We start from the raw sequence: 22,204 nt of genomic DNA on the forward strand, positions 1-22,204 counted from the left end.
ATAAAACCAAGGTTGTTCACATTCCTGAGGAACATTAATAATTTAATAATTATCAAGAATGAGCAGAGAAGCCTTGCTTTAAAGAGGCAAAAGGATTTTTTTTTTTTTACTGTGTATCTGGAGAACATTTTTCCATTTCCCCCCTTTATTCCCATAGTTATTTGTATAGTCCTCACACAGTTTTAAAAAAGGGGGTGCTGGAGAGATGGCTCAGTGGTTAAGAACACTGGTTGTTTTTGCAGAAGACCTGGGTTCGAATCCCAGCACCCACATCACAGCTAACCACATCTGTAACTCCAGTCCCAGGGGATCCAACAGCCTCTTCTAACATCCTCTGCGGGCATTGTACGACACAGGCGCACTTACCTACATGCAGGCAATACACGCATTACACATAAAATAAAAAAATAAATAAAATTTAAAAAAAGCCTTAAGCAGCACAATGGGGTTGGAAGAAAGCCCTTCCACAAGCAATTTGGTTGTTAAATGAAAATCCCAATGCCAGAGGTGGATTGCCCCCTATAAGCTGTTGGCCTGAGGGACACTAGAGGTCCCCAAAACAATAAAGGCCACTGCCAACAACATTGGTTGTACACCAGAAGTGGATGGAAAACCCTGTTCCTAAAGACACTACATGATGTGAGTACAGGAGAGGGAGAAAGCCAACTTGGACTAAGCTGGAAACTCCCTGCCACTGAATGGGTAGCTTTCATGGTGCCAAAAGACAACATACAGGTGACTGGGGAAGAATAATCCCCTATAATTCTCCTTAACAACGGACCCCGAGTGTTGCACAATGAACACACCAAACAAGATGCTCCTGCTGGTGCAGTAGCAGAGCATCTAGTGTATGTACAACCAGCAAATTTTCGATTGGCTTTAATGCCCACTCCTAGGGGTGGAACACACATTTGGTACTGCAGACCTGGCCAAACCCCTGTGGCAGGGGAGAATATAGGCCCCAGAGGGAAGTCACTGCAGTTGCTTTGATAAATGGAAATGATGTACCTGCTAAAGTACCAACCAGGCATTTGTGTTTACACCCATAGGTTAAGTTATATAGCAGGCACTGTTTAGATGTTCTTGCTTCTTGCTGTGTATGTTTTTATAGTAGATGGAATCCCACTGAAACTGGCCAACAGCCCATGGAAAACACATGATACAGAGACCCAAAAGTTCAGTGTCTTGCCGCAATGAGAGGAAGATCATCCCACACCTACCACCCCCTCCAAGGCTCAGGGACTTTTGCAGAAGAGGTTGGAGGAAAGAATGTAAGAGCTGGAGGAAGGGGTGGAATGTTAACTGGAAACGTGCGGCAAGCTATAGTCATACCTCCTTCCCATGTCCATCAAGAAGGAGGGAGTCAGTTACCCCTCCCACTCAATCAGTTGACGTTAGCTGCATGTGGGGGGGCGGGCAAAAAATATCTGAGCCAAGAACACCAAGAGGCACCTCTCCCACTATTTTGTGCAGCTGTCAGGAGGTCACAGGATCTGTATTTGAGTGTGGACTTTACAGAACAGCCATAAATGTGGGGTGCCCACTCTCCAGCAAATAAACCCCTACCCTATGCTCTGTTAAAAAGTGTTCACCTTACCCCAATCGTACCGCCTAAGATCAGGAGAACAAATGATACCAAATGCTGGCAAGGATGTGGAGAAAGGGGAACACTCATTCACTGCTGGTGGGATTGCAAACTCGTGTAACCATTATGGAAAGCAGTATGGCAAACTCTAAGAAAACCAAAAATGAACGTATCATATGACCCAGTTATACCACTCCTTGGCACATACCCAAAGGATTCATCCTATTGCAGAGACACTTGTACATCTATGCTTGTTGTTGCTCTTTTCACAATGGCTAAGAGATGGACACAACCTAAGTGTCCCTCAACTGATAAGCAGTTAACGAAAATGTGATACATTTACACAATGGAGTCCTACTCAGTGGTAAAGAAAAACAAAATCATGAAATTTTCAGGTAAATGGATGAATCTAGAAACTGTTATACTAAATGAAGTAACACAGACTCAGAAAAACAAAAGATGTATGTTCTCCCTTATTTGTGGATCCTGGCAAATTCTTATAAACCCCACCCAATGCTCTATTAGCAAGCCAAATAAACTCATTAGGATTTTCAAAAAATAAATAAGTACAAAAAAAAAAAGAAAAAGAAAAAAAGAAAAAAGGCATACTGTTCTTCCAGGGTGCTGGTACAAGGACCCTTGTGAGACCTTTGAGACCAAATATATCACAGATGCTCACAGCTTAAGTCTGACATGTGTTCAGATGCTTGAGACCTGGGTGTGGACACTAAAAGAACAGGGATGGGTAGATGTTCAGCTCCTCACTGCAAGACTCTAGGAGAAGAGTACCTACCTACACAGGGGCTAATGAACAGCAGGCTCATATCCCTCAGCTCAAAAGAGCAGGGCACAGTGTGCAGGGGAGCCTAAGCAGTCTGGATAAAACTTACTTGGCTATGGCTGACACAGGCCCCTGGGGCAAACTTATTACTATTATTTTGCTAAATGAATATAATACCAAACTGCCCTCTAAATATGTCTCTCTATACCCACAGATTAGTGCAGGCCCCAGTTCTCACCAGAGAAGATTCTTTGTTCAGTGAACAGCAGTTAATGTAGATACTCACAACTGGTCAAAGTGCAGAGAATAACTGTCTCTAGAGTGCTGAGCCATAAATGGGACATATATATATCACAACCCCTCCCCTTTTGAAAGCTCAGGGAAGAGGGGGCAGAAAGGTTGTAAAAGTCAGCAGTCAGGGAAGACTGAGGTGAAACTGTCTTCTGGGCATGACAGGACTGATGCACTCATGAACTCACAGCAGCTGTGATTATTTGCACAAGATCTGCATAAGATAAACCCAGTCAACATTCCAGCATGTTTAGGGCTCATGAGCCCCTATCCCTAGCTGAGGAGCTATGGACTGTTGATGGCTGTTAGGGGAGGAAGAGTTCATTTGCTTTAAGCTTGTGGCCTCTGGTAGCTCCACTATGCTCCACCTCCAGCAGATAGGCCCACACCCATAGGCAGCACAAATTGGACTTGGTGGGTTATTTTTTTTTTAAAAAAAAGGGCATGAAGATAGGAGAGAGACTGAGAGACTTGCTGAGGTGGTTCAGAAGGAGAGGGAGAGGGGGTTAATATGGATGAAGACACATCTTATACATATATGAAATTGTCAAAGAATATTTAAAAAGAAAAAAACTTATTTGAAGGGTGGATGGAAATGTTTAAGTAATATAATATTGAATAATATGGGAAATAATGGGTATGACATAATGGAAAAATAGTAGAGGAAGTTTCTAGCAATCCTAACAGAAGATGAAGATTAGAAATAGTATTTTTCCATTGAAATTACAAACCAATGATTAATGTGGAACAAACTGCAATAATATCACCTTACATTTGCACAGAGCTTTCAAGTGTACACAGGTCTTGTCTAAAGACCTGCAACCCTCTCCTCAGCTCTGAGACAGGAAAGGTTCTTTATCTTCAGAAAGTGAACATGACTGAAGGTCACCCTGCTAGTAAAGAACCTAAAGGCAAGCTGACCACACAGGGACGCTACGGATTACAAAAATGGTAGTAAAATAGATGAGATTAATATTAAAATTACATAAAATGTTACAAGAGCTAAAGTAAAATTTATTTATTTATTTATTTATTATTTATTTATTTATTTAGTCTTTTTGAGACAGGGTCTCCCTGTAGCCCCAGCTGTCCTGGAACTCACTATGTAGACCAGGCTGGCCTTGAACTCACAGAAATCTGCCTGCCTCTGCCTCCAGAGTGCTGGGATTAAAGGCATGCACCACCATGCCCGGCCATACCTACTTTTTGAGCAAAAAAAAAATGTCATTATATAGCTGTTAGACATGTAAAAATATTTTCTTCAGGTGGATGCAAGCCAGGTCTTTCCATGGTCACTACTGATCATGTGGAGCCTGATGCTCTGCACAGTCACTGAATGAAGAGCAAGCATGAAAGCAGACATTGCAGGATCCTGAAACTGTGCCAGGTCAGGGTGGGATGGGAGAGGCCCAGGGAGTCTAGCCTCTTCCTATCCTTCCATGTGCAGAACAAAATAAAGGCAAAACAAAGTCTGAGAAGAAAAATAAAAAGGATGCAACAGGGGGCTGGGAAGATGACTCGGTCACTAAAGTGCTTACTGCACAAGCACAAGGAGCTGAGTTCAAATCCCCAGCATCTGCATCAAAAGCCAGGCATAACATTGTGTGCCTATAAGCACAGAGCTGGGAGGTAGAGACAGGCATTTCCCTGGAGCTGGCTGGCCAGCCAGGCAAGCCAAGTAAGCTCTGTGTTCACTAAGAAACTCTGTCAAAAATTAAGGAGAGCAATTGGAGAGGACATCTGACTTCTGGCCTCCACATGCACATACACACCCCATATACACATGTACACACACACACACACACACACACACACACCCCAGTATGGAATAAAACACACATATACAGGCTGCCTTCGTTATTGAAGACATGATTTCCAAGTTTTAAAATAATATATTAAGCTTTACTTGAGTACATGATAAAGGTTCACTGGAAAACTGACCACTTAACAGGGCAAGTGCTTTTGTTTTTTCAACCAGTTACCTGATTAAATAACTTAAACACAACACTGTTATATTCTCCTTATAAGGCACTTTCAAATGTTGGTATAGACTGATTTGATGCTCTAATCAATACCAATGAGAAAGCCTGCCTTGACTGAAATATATTTGGTGATACCAATGAAATAATATGTTAAAATACTATCTTTTGTTCTTCTGTCTTAATATTAAAGAAGCTTTCTTTTCATTTTCTGTAGAGATAAGTGAAATATCTGAACAACTGATAATTTAGCTACAACTAATTAAAGGGAAATAACTGGCTTTTCAAATATATATTCACATATGTAAAACTAGCACCCAAATTCCCTCCCTTTAGAGTTCAAAAGGCTGTCTTAGACAAACACAATGGACGAAATAACTGGCTTTTCAAATATATATTCACATATGTAAAACTAGCACTCAAATTCCCTCCCTTTAGAGTTCAAAAGGCTGTCTTAGACAAACACAATGGCCGAATCCATGCTTAATAATGGCAGAGAATATCCCATCTCAGCAGATGCAAAATCTATCAGCACGTCACCCAGGTTCCTGCCATTTTTCAAGCACATCTATCATCAGACACTGATCTGCCTCATTCAATGCTGAAATTTAATCCTCACAGCAGATGAATTACAAGATGCATATAAACAAACATGTAAATGTTCAACCCCAACTTTTAATTCACTTTCAATAAAGCCTTTCATATACAGTATATTTATTCATAAACAAAGTCAACACTGTACCTGGTTATTTCTTCTTTTAGCTTACATGGATCTTCAGCATAGAATTTAATACCAAAATACAAAGTATATGGAGGTCCAGCTAAAATAAAAAGTAAAAATTAATCAAATTTCATATTATAGTCAGAGTTGTATTGTGATATTATGTAACTACTAAGAATTACATTCACATACCATGGAGATTCCAATAAATATGAAGGCCATCTATTTCAAAGTGTTGACAAGTTCATTTACATACAAATTGCATTTTAATCTTTACACTGTCATATTAAATAATATTAGTATCACAATTTACCTTTAGATATACCGTGTACCCACTGACATAATTTACACATTTTTTTAAAACTTTTAATAATTTTGATTGTTAACTGCTGAAAATGAAAGGTTCTTTACCTGGGGTCAGGAGGCAGAGAAGCTTTAGGGGCTTGAGGGCATGGCTCAGTGGGTAAAAGCACTTGATATGCAAACATGAGAGTCTGAGTTAAAATCCCTAGTAGTAATGTAAAAAGCTCGGCATTGCAGCGCACGTGCTTGTAACCCCAGTGCTGAGGGGTAAGGAGGAAGGCTTCCAGGGCCTGCTAGCTGCCAGTTTATCTCCAGGGTCATCAAGGGACTCTGTCTCAAGGGAAAAAGGCAGAGGATGATAGAACAGGACATCTGACGTCCTCTTCTAGCCTCTGCATGTGAGTACACATATCCCCACATACACTTGTATATACAACACACACACACACACACACACACACACACACACATACACAGTACATTCACAGAGAATATCTGAAGACATAAGAGAACAAAATGGAAAAGATATGGTTTAAGACTGTTGAAAATAGGAACTCGATTCTGTGTGCTTACATGTGCATGCAAGGTGGGGTATACACAAAAATAAACACAGAAGGCCAAATATACCACAATGTTACTAGTTTTTACATGTGGTTTTTCTATATACCATTTTTATTGATGTGTATTTTTCAATTATTCATTATTTAGGGAAGGAGGAAGGAGAGGTTCTTTTCAAAATCAAGAAAGCATATTGACATATAAATGATCTTTTAAAAATCATCCACTTCAACTATCAAGAATAAAGTTTTTCTAAACTTCTCTGCCAAAAGCTGAAAACAGTGCTCAGCAACAACACACGGACCATTTGAGTCAGTGGCAACCAAGGACAATGGGTGAGCCTAGGCATTTTCAAACAGAAGGAGGTGTGTACGTGCTGCTGTGGAAAAGGTCACCGTCTAGTCCTGAGTGCAAACATGATCCCTCTTAGGGAAAAGAAAAGCTAACATATGTTGTTTGCTCCTGGAAAAACATACAAGAAATTATAAAAAGAGCCAAACTCTGGCAAGAGGAAGTAGTGCACAGTATTTATTTCATTCTTTTTTAAAATATATTTTATTATTTTTTTAATTTTATGTGTATGAGTGTATTGCCTGCATGTATATAAGTGCACCTGTGTTACACAATGCCCACAGAGGTCAGAAGAGAGCATTGGATCCCCTAGAATTGGAGTTACAGACAGCTGTTAGCTGCCATGTGGGTGCTGGGAACTGACTCCAGGTCCTCTGCAAGAGCAGCCAGTGCTCTTAACCACCAAGTCATCTCTCCAGCTCCTTATTTCATTCTTTTTTTTTTTTTTTTTTTTTTTTTGGTCTGTCTGAGATAGGGTCTCGCCATAGCCTTGCTATTGAGACCAGGCTGGCCTCAAACTCAAACTCAGAGATCCACCTGCCTCTGCCTCCCTAGTGCTGGGATTAAAGGTGTACACCACCACGCCTGGCTCCTATTTCATTCTTAAACTAGTCTAAATCTAAAAATATATTCTCACATATGTAAGAAGATATTTCTTCATTTACTACACACAGAAGGTCTAAGTCTACAGATAACAATAACAAAATTTTTAAATTCAGAAAACAAGCCTGGAACTGTACATACATGGGAAAATATAAAATAATCAAATACATTGTCCAGGAGTACAGCATCCCTTGGGCACCAACCATGTTATATTTTTCCTAGAAATATTTCTTATTCAGAGGGTATGAGGTAGTCTGCACTGTTTTCAAAACTGTGAATTTCTAAGATGACAATAATTCTTAACAGATCTAACAGGCTTTGTTTTTGGTTTTGAGACAGCGTCTCAAACCAGCGATATAACAGAGAATAACTTTGAACTCTTGATCCTTTGCCTCTACCTCCCAAATGCTGTGTCCTTTGTTTTAAAAGGATTTTTCACTTGGCATTCAGATTGTTTCTTGCTGTTGCTATTTATTATTTCAACAAAAGCTCTCCCCAACAACCAGAAAATGTGAAACATGTTCCTCAGTGAAAGTAGTTGAAACTGCGTAGCTTATACGGAAAAAAAACTAGTCTATTTTCATTTTTAGTTAAACAAATGAAACCACCAATTAAAAGCTGGGGAAAACCAACAAATTAGAACAAGTAATTAATTTACAACATACAAACCATGTGGTTGATTATTGTCACATACACACACTTATGTTTGTAATCCCTCAAAGTCCTATTCCCTATATACAGAGGGATGATCAGGAACAGGCCCATCTCTCCCTTCATCTATACCTTCCTGAGTGAGGTACTTCTTATGCTAGTGGTTTGTTTTGTTTTAATATTTTATTTATTATTTTTATTTTATGTGTATGAGTATATTGCCTGCATGAAGGTGAGTGTACCCATGTCATGCAATGCCACGGAGGTCAGAAGAGGGCATCGGATTCCCCTGGAACTGGAGTTAAAGGTGGTTCATAGCTGCCATGTGGGTGCTGGGAATCAAACCCAGGTCCTCTACAAGAACAGTCAGTGCTCTTAACTGCTGAGCCATCTCTCCAGCCCCGCTAGTGTTTTTTTTAAAAATTAAATTTTGAAAATCTTGCTCTAATTTCTTATTACCACTCCACATATTTGGTTTAATGTTTATTCAACTACTGTTTATATTGCTGACAAACACACCACTACTCCTGAACACAGACGCCAGAGAGGCAAGAGCATTAATTATTTAGAACAACTAGGAAGGCCACTGATGACTGACAGTCATTGTCAATCAAGCTCTGCTCCTGAGCAGATGGGCCTGCCTGTGCCCGTAGGTGATTGGGCTTGACACCTGGAGGGTGAGGGAGGCAAGGAGGTGCACACATGTCGCAGAGAAGTGCATAAAGGGAAGAGACCTATAGAGCCCAGAGCTGCTCTTATCCTGTGGAACACGACAGATGACCCCTTATTCACCAAGTCATGAAAAGCTAAGTAGAAACTTGAAAAACACACAATGAGAATTTTTTTTTTTAAGGACTTTGGCCCAAATGAGCCCTTCATTTTCCACTTACATACAGAGCGGCTTGTTCCACTTTGTGTTGCCTTTGGTAATGTACAAAAGTGCTTCACGAACTTTTCATACTCAACCACAGCATGGTAACCAGCAAAGGCAGGTGATGCTCCTGAGAGTTAAGCAACTTGCCTGGGACCATGAGGATGAGAACCATGTTTGCCAATGCCTGGTGTCTGGTGCTATTTGGGCATACTTCCACCTACCTCTTGGGAAAGCAGACTATAACATCTTTGGGCTGAACAAATATTCTATCTACAGCTGGTACAGCAATCACAGGCTATAGAAATGCATATTTGGGATATTTTGGAACAAGAATATTTCTAGTCAGTCATTTTCTGGAGTCTTGTTCTAAGACTAGCTACAAAGAGTTGATGAAGCAAACTGCTAACTCAGTAAGATCCTAAATCCATCCATCTGACATGATTGACATTAAGAAACCCTTAAAGTGAAGCTCGTGCGACTTTGCTTTAACAAGAACTGATAGGAACCAGACACTGGCACTTCCTCAATTTATCTTTTGTGAAGACAAATTTTAAAAAATTTTGGTATAAGGAAACAACCCCTTTTTATGGATGTTCATCCTGATTGTGCTATTTTTAATTGTCAAAGTCTTCCATGACAGGTTTCTTCAGTTATGACAGGGCTTTATACTTACTATACTAAGCATTTATCAGAATTGCATTCTGAGAACAAAAACTTACTGCCTCTTACACTGTTGTTTAAATAACATGTTTTAAGCAGTTAAATAGAGACTTTAAATGTGCTCAGAAATATTTTAATAACTCAGATTTTCTTTTAAATGCAAATGAGTGTTTTGTATCCTTGTAAGTGTATCATGTACAAACAATGCCTAAAGAGGTCAGAAGGCAGCATCAGATCCCCTGGAACTGGAATTACAGATGGTTGTTAGCCACCAAGTAAATGTTGGGAACCGAATCCTGGTTCTCTGCAAGAGCAGCCAGTGCTCTTAACCATTGATCCGTCTCTCTAGCCCCAATAGTTAATCTTAAAATAATTTTCTGTTTGTTTTCTTTTTTGAGATAGAGTCTTATTCTCCAGCCTAGTCTGGAATGGAACTCACTATATAGCCCATGCTGGCCTCAAACTTGTGGCAGTCCTCCTGCCTCAGCCTCTTATGTGCTGGGGTTATAGGCATGAAGCAGCCTGTCCCAGCAAACAAATTGACATTCTTTAATTATCTCAGTTTTTTTCTTACAGAAGAAACCTACAAGTTTATTTTAAAATAATCATTCTTGAAATTCTTCTAATTTTCTATAAATTTGTTCAAATGGATCAGAGCTGTGATTGTTAAACTTCAGTTGCTCCCAGTACAGAGGCAGAAAAGCAGAGAGAATCAAAACGATGCAGATGTCAGAGAAATGGTACTTGCTTAAGAATCCTGCAACTCCTGTTGTCCCGTTTTTTCCTGAGGCATGGCTACATTCCTGCCCTTGGATCCATGAAGATTCACACACCAGTATCATCACAGAGAAAGAGCCAACCCACATGTGCTGCAGATGGCACTGTAAAGGCCAGAAGAGCCCACTAGGCTCTAGTTAGCAGAAAGGCACACAGTTGAACAAAATGGTTTAATGGGTACAGTTTCAATATGCAATGAAAAAGTCGTGGAGGTGGATGGTGGTTACAACAATGTTAATTACTTAGTGTATTACATAGAAAATCTTTAAAATTTTAAAATTTTATGTACATACCACAATTAAATTATTTTAAAGGACTATTCCTTTGTATCCTTAAGTTTGTGCATGTGTTTATACATAAAACCTTGAATGTGAATTTTAGGATTAAAGAATTTGTACTTAATTACACCAAGTCTCCTAATAAATCCATATTGATGATACCAAAAGCTAGCCCCTGACAATGAAAGACCTCTCTCAGAAGTCTGAGTAACTTTTCAGGTCACATACAGGGTACCCTGTGGCATGAATAACAATACACTCCTTAACCCAGAAACAAACATTTTAAAAGCCAGCAGACCATTTTTCTCTATCTCGCTCTCTAGTCAGTGCCTTTCTGCTTTTTCTTTTTAAGGTCAAGGTTTAAGGACATGCATATAGAAAAGTCATGCATAAAATCAGAAGAAGATGGATCCCCAGGCCAAATTCAATACAGTGTTAAGATCCACTGACTATCAGATGGGCCTGAACATGATGTGTCTGGAGAACACCTGACAGTGTGCACAATGCCGCCCCCGTGCTGCTTCCTCTCCAGCATGAAAGCTCCTTTCTTAATTTATTTATTTTTATTTTTATGTGTATGAGTGCTTTGCCTACATCTAAGTGCACCCATGCATGCAATGCAAGCAGAGGCCACAAAAGGGCGTTGAATCTCCCAGAACTAGAGTTTCAGATGGTTGTTAGCTGCCATGTGGGTGCTGAGAACCAAACCCAGTTCCCTGCAAGAGCAGTAAGTACCCTTAACCACTGTGTCATCTCTCCAGCCCCTAAAGCTCCTTTAACTAATAATCATGGGCATTTTGCCACTTGCAAGTCACCCCCTCACAAAATTAAAATTGAATACCTACTGTTGATTAGTTCTTTGTGCTCAGCAAGAGTTTTTGCAGGATCCAGCCAATACTGTGAGAGACAGAAAGGGGTAATTACAAAAATTAGTTGCTTTTCATTGGCCTTTACTTCAAGAATATTTGCAAAATATTACTTAAATGGTATTTAAATACTTAATAAACATTTATCATGTGCCATATCAAATTTCATATCCACAAACTTACTAAAGAGCATTCTGTATTAGGAAGAAAGCGATCATTATTCAAAGATCCAGGAAAGGAGCTCAGTGCAGGTGAGGGCCTGAGTCCCAGAGTAGACTTAGGTGGATTTCAACCTGGATCTGCCCTCATCATCATTATGTAACACGGAACAAAGGACTGCACACTGTACATTCCTGCAGGGTTTCTATGCAGAATAAATGAGATAACTCACATGGAGTTAGCCACTGGTTCACCCTAAGCTATGCAACACGTAATTATTGTTAAGGGGTGAGAGTCATTACTGGTAGCTGGCTTTAGCCCATCTGAGTTATGTGCTTATTAGTTTGAATTAATCTTTAATGAATAGAATTTTAAGCAGGAATGGGAGAATTCGGGGCCCTGGAGGGGGCTTTCCTTTGTTTCCTGGTGAAATAAAAACACCAAAAGAAGCAGGCCTCCAGCCTCAGTGCTCTACCTGTGAGAGGAGGAAGGGGAAGTCACAAAAGCAGGGAAGGCATCAGGGTTCCATGGAGTGTCCTGAAGGATCCATTGGGGTGAATAAATGGAACCTGGCCATCACTATTGTACATGAATATGGGGGGTCCCCAAGGGCCATTTTTATCTGCCTGAATAAAGAAGGGACAATTCTTGGAGGAGGGAAGAGCTGCCCTCCCACATGCCACCTGATTCCCAGAACTTTTGCATTTGTCCAGCTGAGATCACTTGTATCTCTCTCCACTTTTCACTCAGGAGCGAATCGGGGACTACAAGAAAAGTCCATGAGAACATACCTACCAGGCTTTCCTTCCCTTTCTTGGCTTGCTCTGCCATTTCATAGTATCCATAATTAAAAGCAATGGTTCTAGTATTTTATACAACTCCCTTAGATTTTATTCCAAATTATATATAATATTCACACCAAGTGCCTATAACAGTCCTGTTGCTACGCTAACCTCTGTTCGTGCCCACGTAACTTTCACTTGTCTGCCACTCTTGACAATTCAGTTCTCCAAAGGTTTTACAGATTTACAAATAGCCATCATACACAAAGTACCCACGTAATGCTCATTTACCTGGCCTTCATCATTTCTCATTTTTAAAACAGAAAAGGTATTTGAAGCAGAGGCTGTAATCAGGGAAAATCGTTTGAAGTCCCCAGTGACTAAAGAAGTGGCCGTGGTATTTAAACAGCGATTCACTGGGAAATGCTGGCTCGCCATGTAGAGCAAGATCAATCCACATGTCAAGCTGTGTTCTGGACACAAAGAAAACTCATTCCTCCTTGTATGTAAAGCCACGGATTCCTTCCATGGAATAGAAATATAAATCTGATGGACTATTTCTTTCTATTGGTATTAAATAAAAGGTTTGGGGCTTGCAACAACTTTCAGCAGGTAAAAGCACTGTGATCCCACAGTAGAAGGAGAGAACCCACTTCCTTTGTTGTCCTCCGTGCAGACATATACACAGACACAGACACAGACACACACACACACACACAACACACACACACACAAAGCAATATTAATTTATTAAAAACTAAAATATTTTTAAAGACTCCTGTATTTTTCAGAGGGGAAGCTAAAGAGACACAAATATCCATTTAACACTTGCTTAGGCTTCTACTCCTGCATAACAAATTGCCCCCCAAAAAGAGAGTCTCACAACAACATCCATTTATTATCTAAGTTCTACAGATCCCTTTGCTCTGGGTGCAACAAGGATGGGGTCTTAGACAGTTTGGCTAGGGACCTCACCCACAAGAGTAAAGAAGAGAAAGGACTGAAGGTTGATGGTCCTTGGAGGCTCTCCCCGTTGTCTCCCCACTCTGAATATTGGGTCTTGTTATAGGCCTTATACCACACACATGAGGAATTAAAATGTGCAGAAACAGTGGGCATAGAGGTGCACACCTTTAACCCCAGCTCTCTGGAGGCACAGCCAGGCAGATCACTTTGATTTGGAAGTTTAGCCTGATTTACATAGTGAGTTCCAGGTCAGCATATTGAGATCCTGTCTCAAAAACAGCAACAACAAAAAAAAGCTGGGTGTGGTGGCACCCACCTTTAGGCCCAGAACTCTGGAGGCAGAGGCAGGTAGATCTCTTTGAGTTCGAGGCCAGTCTGGTCTACATAGCGAGTTCAAGGCCAGCTGGGGCTACAGGAAGACCCTGTCTCAAAAAGACCCTCCCCCCCAAAAAAAGAAGCAACAAAATAAAAACAAAAAGCAGGAAGGAAAGAAGGAACTAAGGGAGGGAGAGAGGGAGGGAAGAAGAAACAACACCAAAACAAAAGAAGAAATGGAAAGGAGACAACTGAAACTATTGAGAACAAAAGCAAAGCTTTTAAACTTTTCTTTCTAACATCATCATTACAAAATATCAAATTTTATAGATTCTTCCACTCAATGCATTTTTGGTAACAAACTTTTTGATGTTTATTTTTTGCTGGCACATAACATAAAAGCTACGTATATTTATGATGTAGCATGATGCTCAGTATGTGTATACACTGTGTCACTTTCTGTTTTTGTCTCCAAATGTTTTGTAAACACTGAAAGGGCCAAGTAAAGAAAAGAAGAAGAAAGCTTTTGTCTCAGTAGGATAGGAAAGACTGATTAGTGCAGCAAACAAAACACTAGTAATAACCTGCACAATTTAAACCTCTTTCCATGAGAATGATTAAACTTTTAAGGTGAAAAGGTATAATGAAGTTTCTGAGACGAGCTAGAAACTACAATTTTGCACCAAGAAAAAGAAAAAGGAAGACCCAGTCAAAGACTGTCCAATCAACTTCCCTGCACATTAGATATGTTAAGCATCAATCCAGGGCTTGCCAAGCATAAATCTCATTTGATCAAAATGGAAGGCAGGAGTGGCAGAGGTCAGGCAATGATAAATGCTCCAGAATGTAAATAACAAACACAAGCTACCAGGTTTCATAAGCCAACACCCTGAAATGCAAAATCCACTTAAGTTTAACCAAGGGAAAGATATGACCTTGGAACTAAACAGCCTTTCTATGACGGTGCTTGTCACCACTCATTATCAACAAGCAGTCAGACTGATCACACTGAACTCATCAGGCTGCTGCTCTGCAGCTTAGAGGGAAAAGGGCACAGAAATTTGCTATTGAATGCAGCATTCCCATCATAAGGACTCCATGGAGAATACTGGTCATGGGATGGTAGTACTCTGGAGGTAGAATATAGTCCTATTTAACATACACAGATTTTCCACTCTATGCACTCTATGTGTTACACTAAGCACTGTTCTGGGGAGTGAGATAGACTCCCCCTGCCCCCATCCTCTAGCAAGAGACCCACAGACATAGAATTACAATACATCATGGTGAGAAAATGTTCATAAAATGAGCACATAGAAGATACTAAACTTATACACCAATGAAACTACAAGGAAAGTGTGAAAAAAAAAACAAGGGGAAATCATCAACAATATGTTTATGAAAAACATCCTCAAGATTAATAAACGGGGGGAGAAAAGAGCCTACTATTTTTATAAAACACGTGTCAACTGTCTCACTGCTTTGTGTGTATGTGTGTGTGTGTGTGTGTGTGTGTGTGTGTGTGTGTGTAGGCCAGAGGTTGATATCAGATGTCTTCCTCAAATGTTTTCCACACCATTTTTAATACATTTTTATTAATTGTTTTAGAATTCTATACATGCATACAATGCATTTTAATCATATTCATCCTTAACTTCTCCCAGATACATCCTCTCCTCCATTTCCCACACTCCCCCCCAATTTTGGGTTACACCTTATTTTTGTTTTGTTTTTGTTTTTATTTTGAGACAGGGTCTCCTTGTAGCCCCAGCTGACTTGAAACTCACTATGTAGACCAGGCTGGCCTCAAACTCACAGAGATTTTGCATCTGCCTCCCGAGTGCTGAGATTTAAAAGGCTGTGCCACCATGCCCTGGCCTGTACCTTATTTTTTGAGGCACAGTCCCTCACTAAGCCTGGAGCTCATTAATTTGACTAGGCTAGTTAGCCAATGAGCTCTAAGAATCTTCCTGTCTCCACCCCACACCATTTCCCCCCAAGTCTTGGATTTACAGGAATGCAACACTGTATCACTTTACATAGGAACTAGGGATCCAAATTCAGATCTTCAAATTTGCATGGTAGGCACTTTATTGACTGAGATATCTCAGTAGTCCTTCTCAACTGCTTTTAAAGCAAATGAATCTGTTATTAAGTGACAACAGAGAATGTGAGATTCCGAGCTCTTTGCAAGAGAGGACTATATTCAGGTCAGTGCTACCTAAGAGCTAAGAAGAAGCATGTTATGGTTTGGAAATAGTTTGTCCCTTTCAAAATTCATGTTGAAATTTGGCCACCAGTATAAGAGTAGCAAGAATAAGTGTAGCCTTTAAGAGGTGATTCGTTCAGGAGGTACCATCCTCATGAATATATTAATGTTGCTGTCATGGGAATGGATTTTTACAGGACCAGGGTCATTAAGAAACTCAGGAACTCACTTGCTCACTCTGATGACACAGCACAAGGCCTTGCCAAATGCACTTGCCTCATCTCAGACTTCCAGCCCTGAAGAACATAAGCCAAACTAACTCCATTCATTATAATTTATCTAGTCTCAGGCTAGAGAGATGATTCAGCAGTTAAGAGCACTGACGGCTCTTGCAAAGAACCTGGGTTGGATTCCCAGCACCCACATAGCACCTAACAACCGTCCGTAACTCCAGTTTCAGAAGACTGCTGCAACACCTTCTAACCTCCGTGGGCCTTGAACAATATGGGTGCACTTGCACACATGTGGGCAATACATTCATACACATAAGATAAAAATAATAAGTAAAATATATATTTTAAATCATAGTAATTTATCTAGTCTCAAGCACTCCACTATAGCAACAAAAACTAGATAGGTGATTTCTAGAAAGAGAAAAGGCTTGTCCAGCTTTAGCTTGCTCAGGGAGAAAGGAAAAAGATAAACATGAATTCCAGCCCTTGCCATGTGATGTTGCCGGGAACGGCGTTTCTGGATCGAGCGCAGGTGTGATGCCATCTTGCCTCTCCAGATGGCTGTAAGAGAAACAGCCTGGCCTCTCCCAGCATTTATGCTTCTAATTCTCTAGAAAAATCTCTGTCAGGCAGTCACTTTTCCCCTCCTCACTCCTCTCTATTTCGGATCCCTATCTTGTAGTGTGTATATGTTCACAAACTGGATTCGATCCTGTTGTATAGAAAGCTAACAATAAGGCAAAACAGACCCTTCTGTCTCATCCCCATATCATACAGCCTGCTTACTATCATCGAAGAGTCAACATATACCTCCCAAACACCCAGGCATGACCACCATCCTCTCTGGTGCTGACCCTCTCTGCCCAGGATATAAGAGGCAAGCAGCTATGTATCCTTCCATCCCAGGCCTGTCAATCTAAATAACAGCATTGATGTAACTTGGAGAGACATGACAGACCCTTCGTACTTTCTGACAGTTTTGGCTAAATACCCTGGGCCTTCATCTACCTTGGCTAATAATGCTGCAATTTCATCAGTTTTCTAGGTAACAGTCTCCGAATTGGATTTTTAAACTCTTATATACTAAATCAATATCCTAATCTTCAAATACATATTGGTCTTTTTGAGACAGGGTCTCCCTGTAGCCCCAGCTGACCTGAACCTCGCTATGTAAACCAGGCTGGCCTCGAACTCACAGAGATCCACCTGCCTCTGCCTCCTGAGTGCTGGAACTAAAGGTGTGTGCCACCACACCTGCAAATATATATATATATATAAAATACATATGTATATATTAATATATACATATATGTATATATTAAAATATACATATATGTATATATATAAAATACATATGTATATATTAATATATACATATATGTATATATTAAAATATACATATATGTATATATATAAAATACATATGTATATATTAAAATATGCATATATGTATATATATGAATAAAATTCAGGATTCAGACATTCAGTTGCTAATTATCCTTTTGAAGTTGACTAGAGTTCTAACAGTAAAATAAATCCTCAGAAAGTTTAAATAAGGAAAAGACAATATGAAATAATAAAAAGCTTTGCTGTGTCTTGGGTGGTGGTTAATACTGAGAATAAGCAACTATAGAATGTTCGGCCCTAAACAGGACATCTATTTCAACCCCTCCAAGGCTCAAGGAGCATCATGAAAGAGGGGGCGGAAAGAATTTAAGAGCCAGAGGATGAGCAAGAATGCTGTGAAACAGTGTCTTCTGGACAAGACACGGCTGTTACACTCACGAGCTCACTATAGCTATAATTCACTGTACAAGATGGGACCCTGTACCATTTCATCATGTACAGGGGAAAGGCTCGTGAGGCCTCACCCTTCACTGAGGGACTATGGGCAGTTAATGGCTGCCTGGGAAGGAGGTATCATTTTCTTCAGTGGTGAAGACATTGATTGATAAGTTGCCCATATTTCTACACATAACCTCCCATTCATGCTCACGCAGGAAACCCTGATTAAACTCAGTGGGTCACACAAACAAAAAAGATACCAAAATAGGAGGGCTTGTTGAGAAGAAGGTTTTTAAAGGAGGAGGGAAAGAAATGAGAAAGAGTAATAAGGGGTGAAAATGACTAAAATTCATTATATATGTATATGTATGTATTTATTTATACATGAAATTGTCAAAGAATTAAAAAAGCCATTTACACTGGGTTTGATGATGGTTTTCCTTTAAGAATCCCACACTGATATTTAATGATGTTTTCTTTCTTTGTTTCCTGGAATTGGGGATTGAATCCAGGGCCTTAAGCCTTCGACACAAACTTTCTACCACTAAGCCACATCCCAGCCCTTTTCTACTTCTTATTTTGAGACAAGGTGTCACTAATTTACCCAGCCTGGCCTCAGTCAGTAGTTTGGGCTGGCTCTGAGTTTGTAATTCTCCTGACTCAGCCTTCCAAATACACAGGCCTGAGATTACAGGCCTATGTAACCAGGCTGGCTTAATCATGTTTTCTGTAAGTCAAAGAGGTGCCACACATACAGTTTTTGTTAAAACAAAAAAGCAACTTCTCAATTTAGAGAGTAAAAAGAAAGCTGACTATCTATGAAGGGAATTAGTGCTACAAAGATCTCAAAAACTGACAGAACAAGTCATTCGTGGGAGACTTTAAGGCTCAACAGAATTCACACCTGTGTTCCAAGAAGTCCAGGACTGTGGTGACAGCTCTTTGCTTTCCTTGTTGCCTCTGGGAACATATCCCAAGCCTTCTAAGCAACATTAACAGGATACGGATTTAATTTGCTCCTTGGTATGAATCACAGAAGCCTGAGGACCTCAGGTAAAGCACCATACCTGACCTATCTCTCAGAAGTGACAAAAGCAACAGTCAGTCATTGAGCCATCTGCACTGAGGGAGGGGGGACTGTAAGTGGGCCCCATTTTTCAGCCAAAACAGATTTCAGCAAATCACTATCAGTCCCTCCTAGAACATCACTGACTCCACTACTTTCACCCATGGACCCTGGAACCACTCTGAGGGTTAAAAAGAAATAACAACATCAATGGACAATATCCATTAAATTCCTACTACTGAAGACCTTTCAATAATTTACTCATTTAACCCTCCTAATATCTCTGTTATAGAAACTACTACAAATACCATTTAAAATGAAGATGCAAACACTGAGTAGTTAAACAACTTGTCCAATGGTACAGATTAAGAAGTCCAAAGAACTATATTCCTTCCAGATTATACCCACTCTCTGGAATATTGCCTGATTAAGAATGTATAACCTGGGGCTGGAGAGATGGTTCAGCAGTTAAGAGCACTGACTGCGCTTTCAGAGAACCCAGGTTTGATTCCCAGCACCCACATGGTGACTACAAACCGTCCTTAACTCCAGTTCCAGGGGAATCCAAAGCCCTCTTCTGACCTCCGTGGCATTGCACAACACGGGTACACTCACATACATGCAGGCAATACACTCATACACATTAAAAATATATATACATACTGCCAGGCGTGGTGGCGCACGCCTTTAATGCCAGCACTCAAGAGGCAGAGGCAGGCAGATCTCTGTGAGTTCAAGGCCAGCCTGGTCTACATAGCGAGTTCCAGGACAGCTGGGGCTACAGGGAGACCCTGTCTCAAAAAAAGAACCCCCCCAAAATATATATATAATATATATATAAATAATAATAAAAAAAGAACATATCCTTAACTTCAAGATTCTTACTCTCAGATATCAAGTGCAATCTCCCTAGCAAACTCCTCTAATAATCTGACTACACCAAAATGTCCAACTCAATGATCCCAGAAGTTTATCACTGTCCTTCTCCACTGCCCCAATCTGTGTCCCTGCTTATTTCATTACCTGTTATAATCATTTATTTGACATTATCTTCAATTCCCTTATACATCCTTCCCTCCATAATGTCTGCTGAGTGTGGAGACATAGTTAACCAGACCCAGTCTTCCTTATGCAAGCACCCAAATTGAAAGTTCAAATTGTACAACCATTGGTATATTAACTAATTTTCTGTATTACTGTTCTTGTCACCACAACCTACCTGACAGAAGTAATTTAAGGGAGGAAACATTTATTTCTGGTTCATGGTTTAAGGCAACACAGTTCATTGTGGTAGGAAGGCATGAGGGTGTAGATCTGTGGTGGTAGGACTATGACTATGACTGCTTCCTACATCTCAACTGATCAGGAAGCAAAGAGAGATCAGGCCTGAACAGGCTGGGCTACAACTCAAAAGGCCCACCCTACAACAAGGCCACACCTCACGATAGCCTGTTCGGTGCAAACTTATGAGTGGATTAATCCATTAATGAAGTCAATATCCTTACAACCTACTTACCTCTTAGTAATGCCATGGGACAGGTACCAAACCTCTCACACATGGGCCTTTGGGGGAGCACTTTGTATCTATACCAGTCAACGGGATCACTTCAAATTCACAACCTCCTGTTGTACTGCCAGACTCCTACTCTTTCTTATTCTCCCTCTTGCCTGGATAACTCCCTTACACTTCCTACCCCGTCCCTCAAACTTCAACATCTCTTCTAGCTTCTGTGCTCTCAGCAGACAGTCTTGGTTATTTCACTGAAAAAAAACTAAAGTAATCAGATAAGAACACAAACATGCATTCTCACTCCACCTCCCAGCCTTCTATCTGTGCTGTATTCTGTCCTCTCTCCTGTTACTTTGGAGAAATATCCACGGTCCACTTAAGCCCAGCCATTCTCATCTATTCAGGAACATGGTAGGGCAATTTTCTGCTTATAACATCAAAGTTTCCCTTCTACGGAATCACTGCAGGCCAAATGCATGCTTTTTTCCCATTATATTGAAAATAAATTTATTTCAGTTTTGAGAATTAAACCTAGGGCCTTGTGCATGCTAGGCAAGCGTTCTACCACTGAGCAACATCCTTAGCCTTCTACTTCTGGAGGCTGAGTCTCCCTACGTAGCTCAGATTAGCACTGGCCTTTCAATTCTCCTGCCTCGAACTCCTGAGCACTAGAACTACACATATGAGTACCATGCTCAGCCAAAATAAGGTTTTTGCAAATATATATACATATATTATTTTAAAATTTCATATATGTTTGCAAAATATTTGGATCATATCCTCCCCCATGACCTCCTTCCAACTCTCTCCCTCCAGGATCCCCAATCCATTTCCCTCCCAACTCCATGTCTTATTATTATTATTATTATTATTATTATTATTATTATTAACCCCCTAAGTCCAAATAGTGCTGCCATAGGTACATGGGGTGTGGGACTATCCACTGGGGAATGGAGAAAAGTGACGGTCACTCTCTCATGGGCCATCAACTACCAATAGCCTCTTTGCTAGAGGTGGGGCCTTGGGAGTCGTTCCCCCCATTTCATTTCCATACTTTAAATAAACCTCTAGAAAACAAAACAAAACAAAAACAATATGTTCTCTATTCCATCTCTCTCATCCCTCTTGAATCTACTTTAGTACAGGTTGCGCATTCCCTAGCCAAAATGCTTATGACCAGAAATATGTCACATATCAGATTGACTGTGGGAGGAGAAATACAAGAGATTTATAGGATGAGACCTAGGTCTAAATGCAAATTCTTTTACAGTTTATATACATAACTAAAGGCAATTTCACAGTATTTTAAATAACTTTGTATAGAAAACTTTATATTGAAGTATCATCAGAAAGCAAGTGTTACTATCTCAGCTGTCCAGTAGCACACATGCCCTACTCTGAACTTACATGTTACCAATATGCAATCAATTTCATACATTTAATACACATAAACTTTGACAGTAAAAACTAGGGCATGCGTTAATATATTGAAAGGTAATGTGTCTAGTGTAACTAAGGAGCACAGAGGCGTTCCCAGAATACTGCAGACACAGAATCTTCCCCCACTTGCTGAAAATGTTTGTTTCATGCTTCTAAGATAGCCTCCTCTCTTGCTTTTCCTCCTTCCTCTCTGGCCAGACTTTCACAATCCTTTTGTTCGTTACTCTTTATCTTCCTAGCTTGGAAAAGTTAGACTGCCTGAGGCTCACATTTCCCATCAAAGCCCAGGCCTGTACAAGCTGACAACTACCTGACCAGAATTTTCCTTAATTCATTTGCCTGTTTTACATCTCATTTAAAATATCCATTAGAGTCTCAGACCTTAAGTGTCCAAAAAAACAAAGTGACTTTCCACTTACACACACACACACACACACACACACACACACACACACACACAC

General features: G+C 40.2%; 1 protein-coding gene across 4 annotated transcripts in view; it reads right to left on the bottom strand.

Moving 5' to 3' along the window:
- Nucleotides 1-22,204, bottom strand: part of Epb41l4a (erythrocyte membrane protein band 4.1 like 4A) — a 276,057-nt gene that overhangs the window by 127,732 nt on the left and 126,121 nt on the right. For all 4 annotated transcript variants that reach the window (XM_008829628.3, XM_029561863.1, XM_029561865.1 and 1 more), the window contains exons 3-4: nucleotides 11,258-11,309; nucleotides 5,379-5,457 (exon numbers count right to left, since the gene is read on the bottom strand). In XM_008829628.3, the coding sequence (XP_008827850.1) occupies nucleotides 5,379-5,457; nucleotides 11,258-11,309 (131 nt within the window). The remainder of the gene's footprint in view (nucleotides 1-5,378; nucleotides 5,458-11,257; nucleotides 11,310-22,204) is intronic.

Source organism: Nannospalax galili, unplaced genomic scaffold (genome assembly GCF_000622305.1).
Source record: "Nannospalax galili isolate Female #2095 unplaced genomic scaffold, S.galili_v1.0 scaffold494, whole genome shotgun sequence".
Taxonomy (NCBI): Eukaryota; Metazoa; Chordata; class Mammalia; order Rodentia; family Spalacidae; genus Nannospalax; species Nannospalax galili.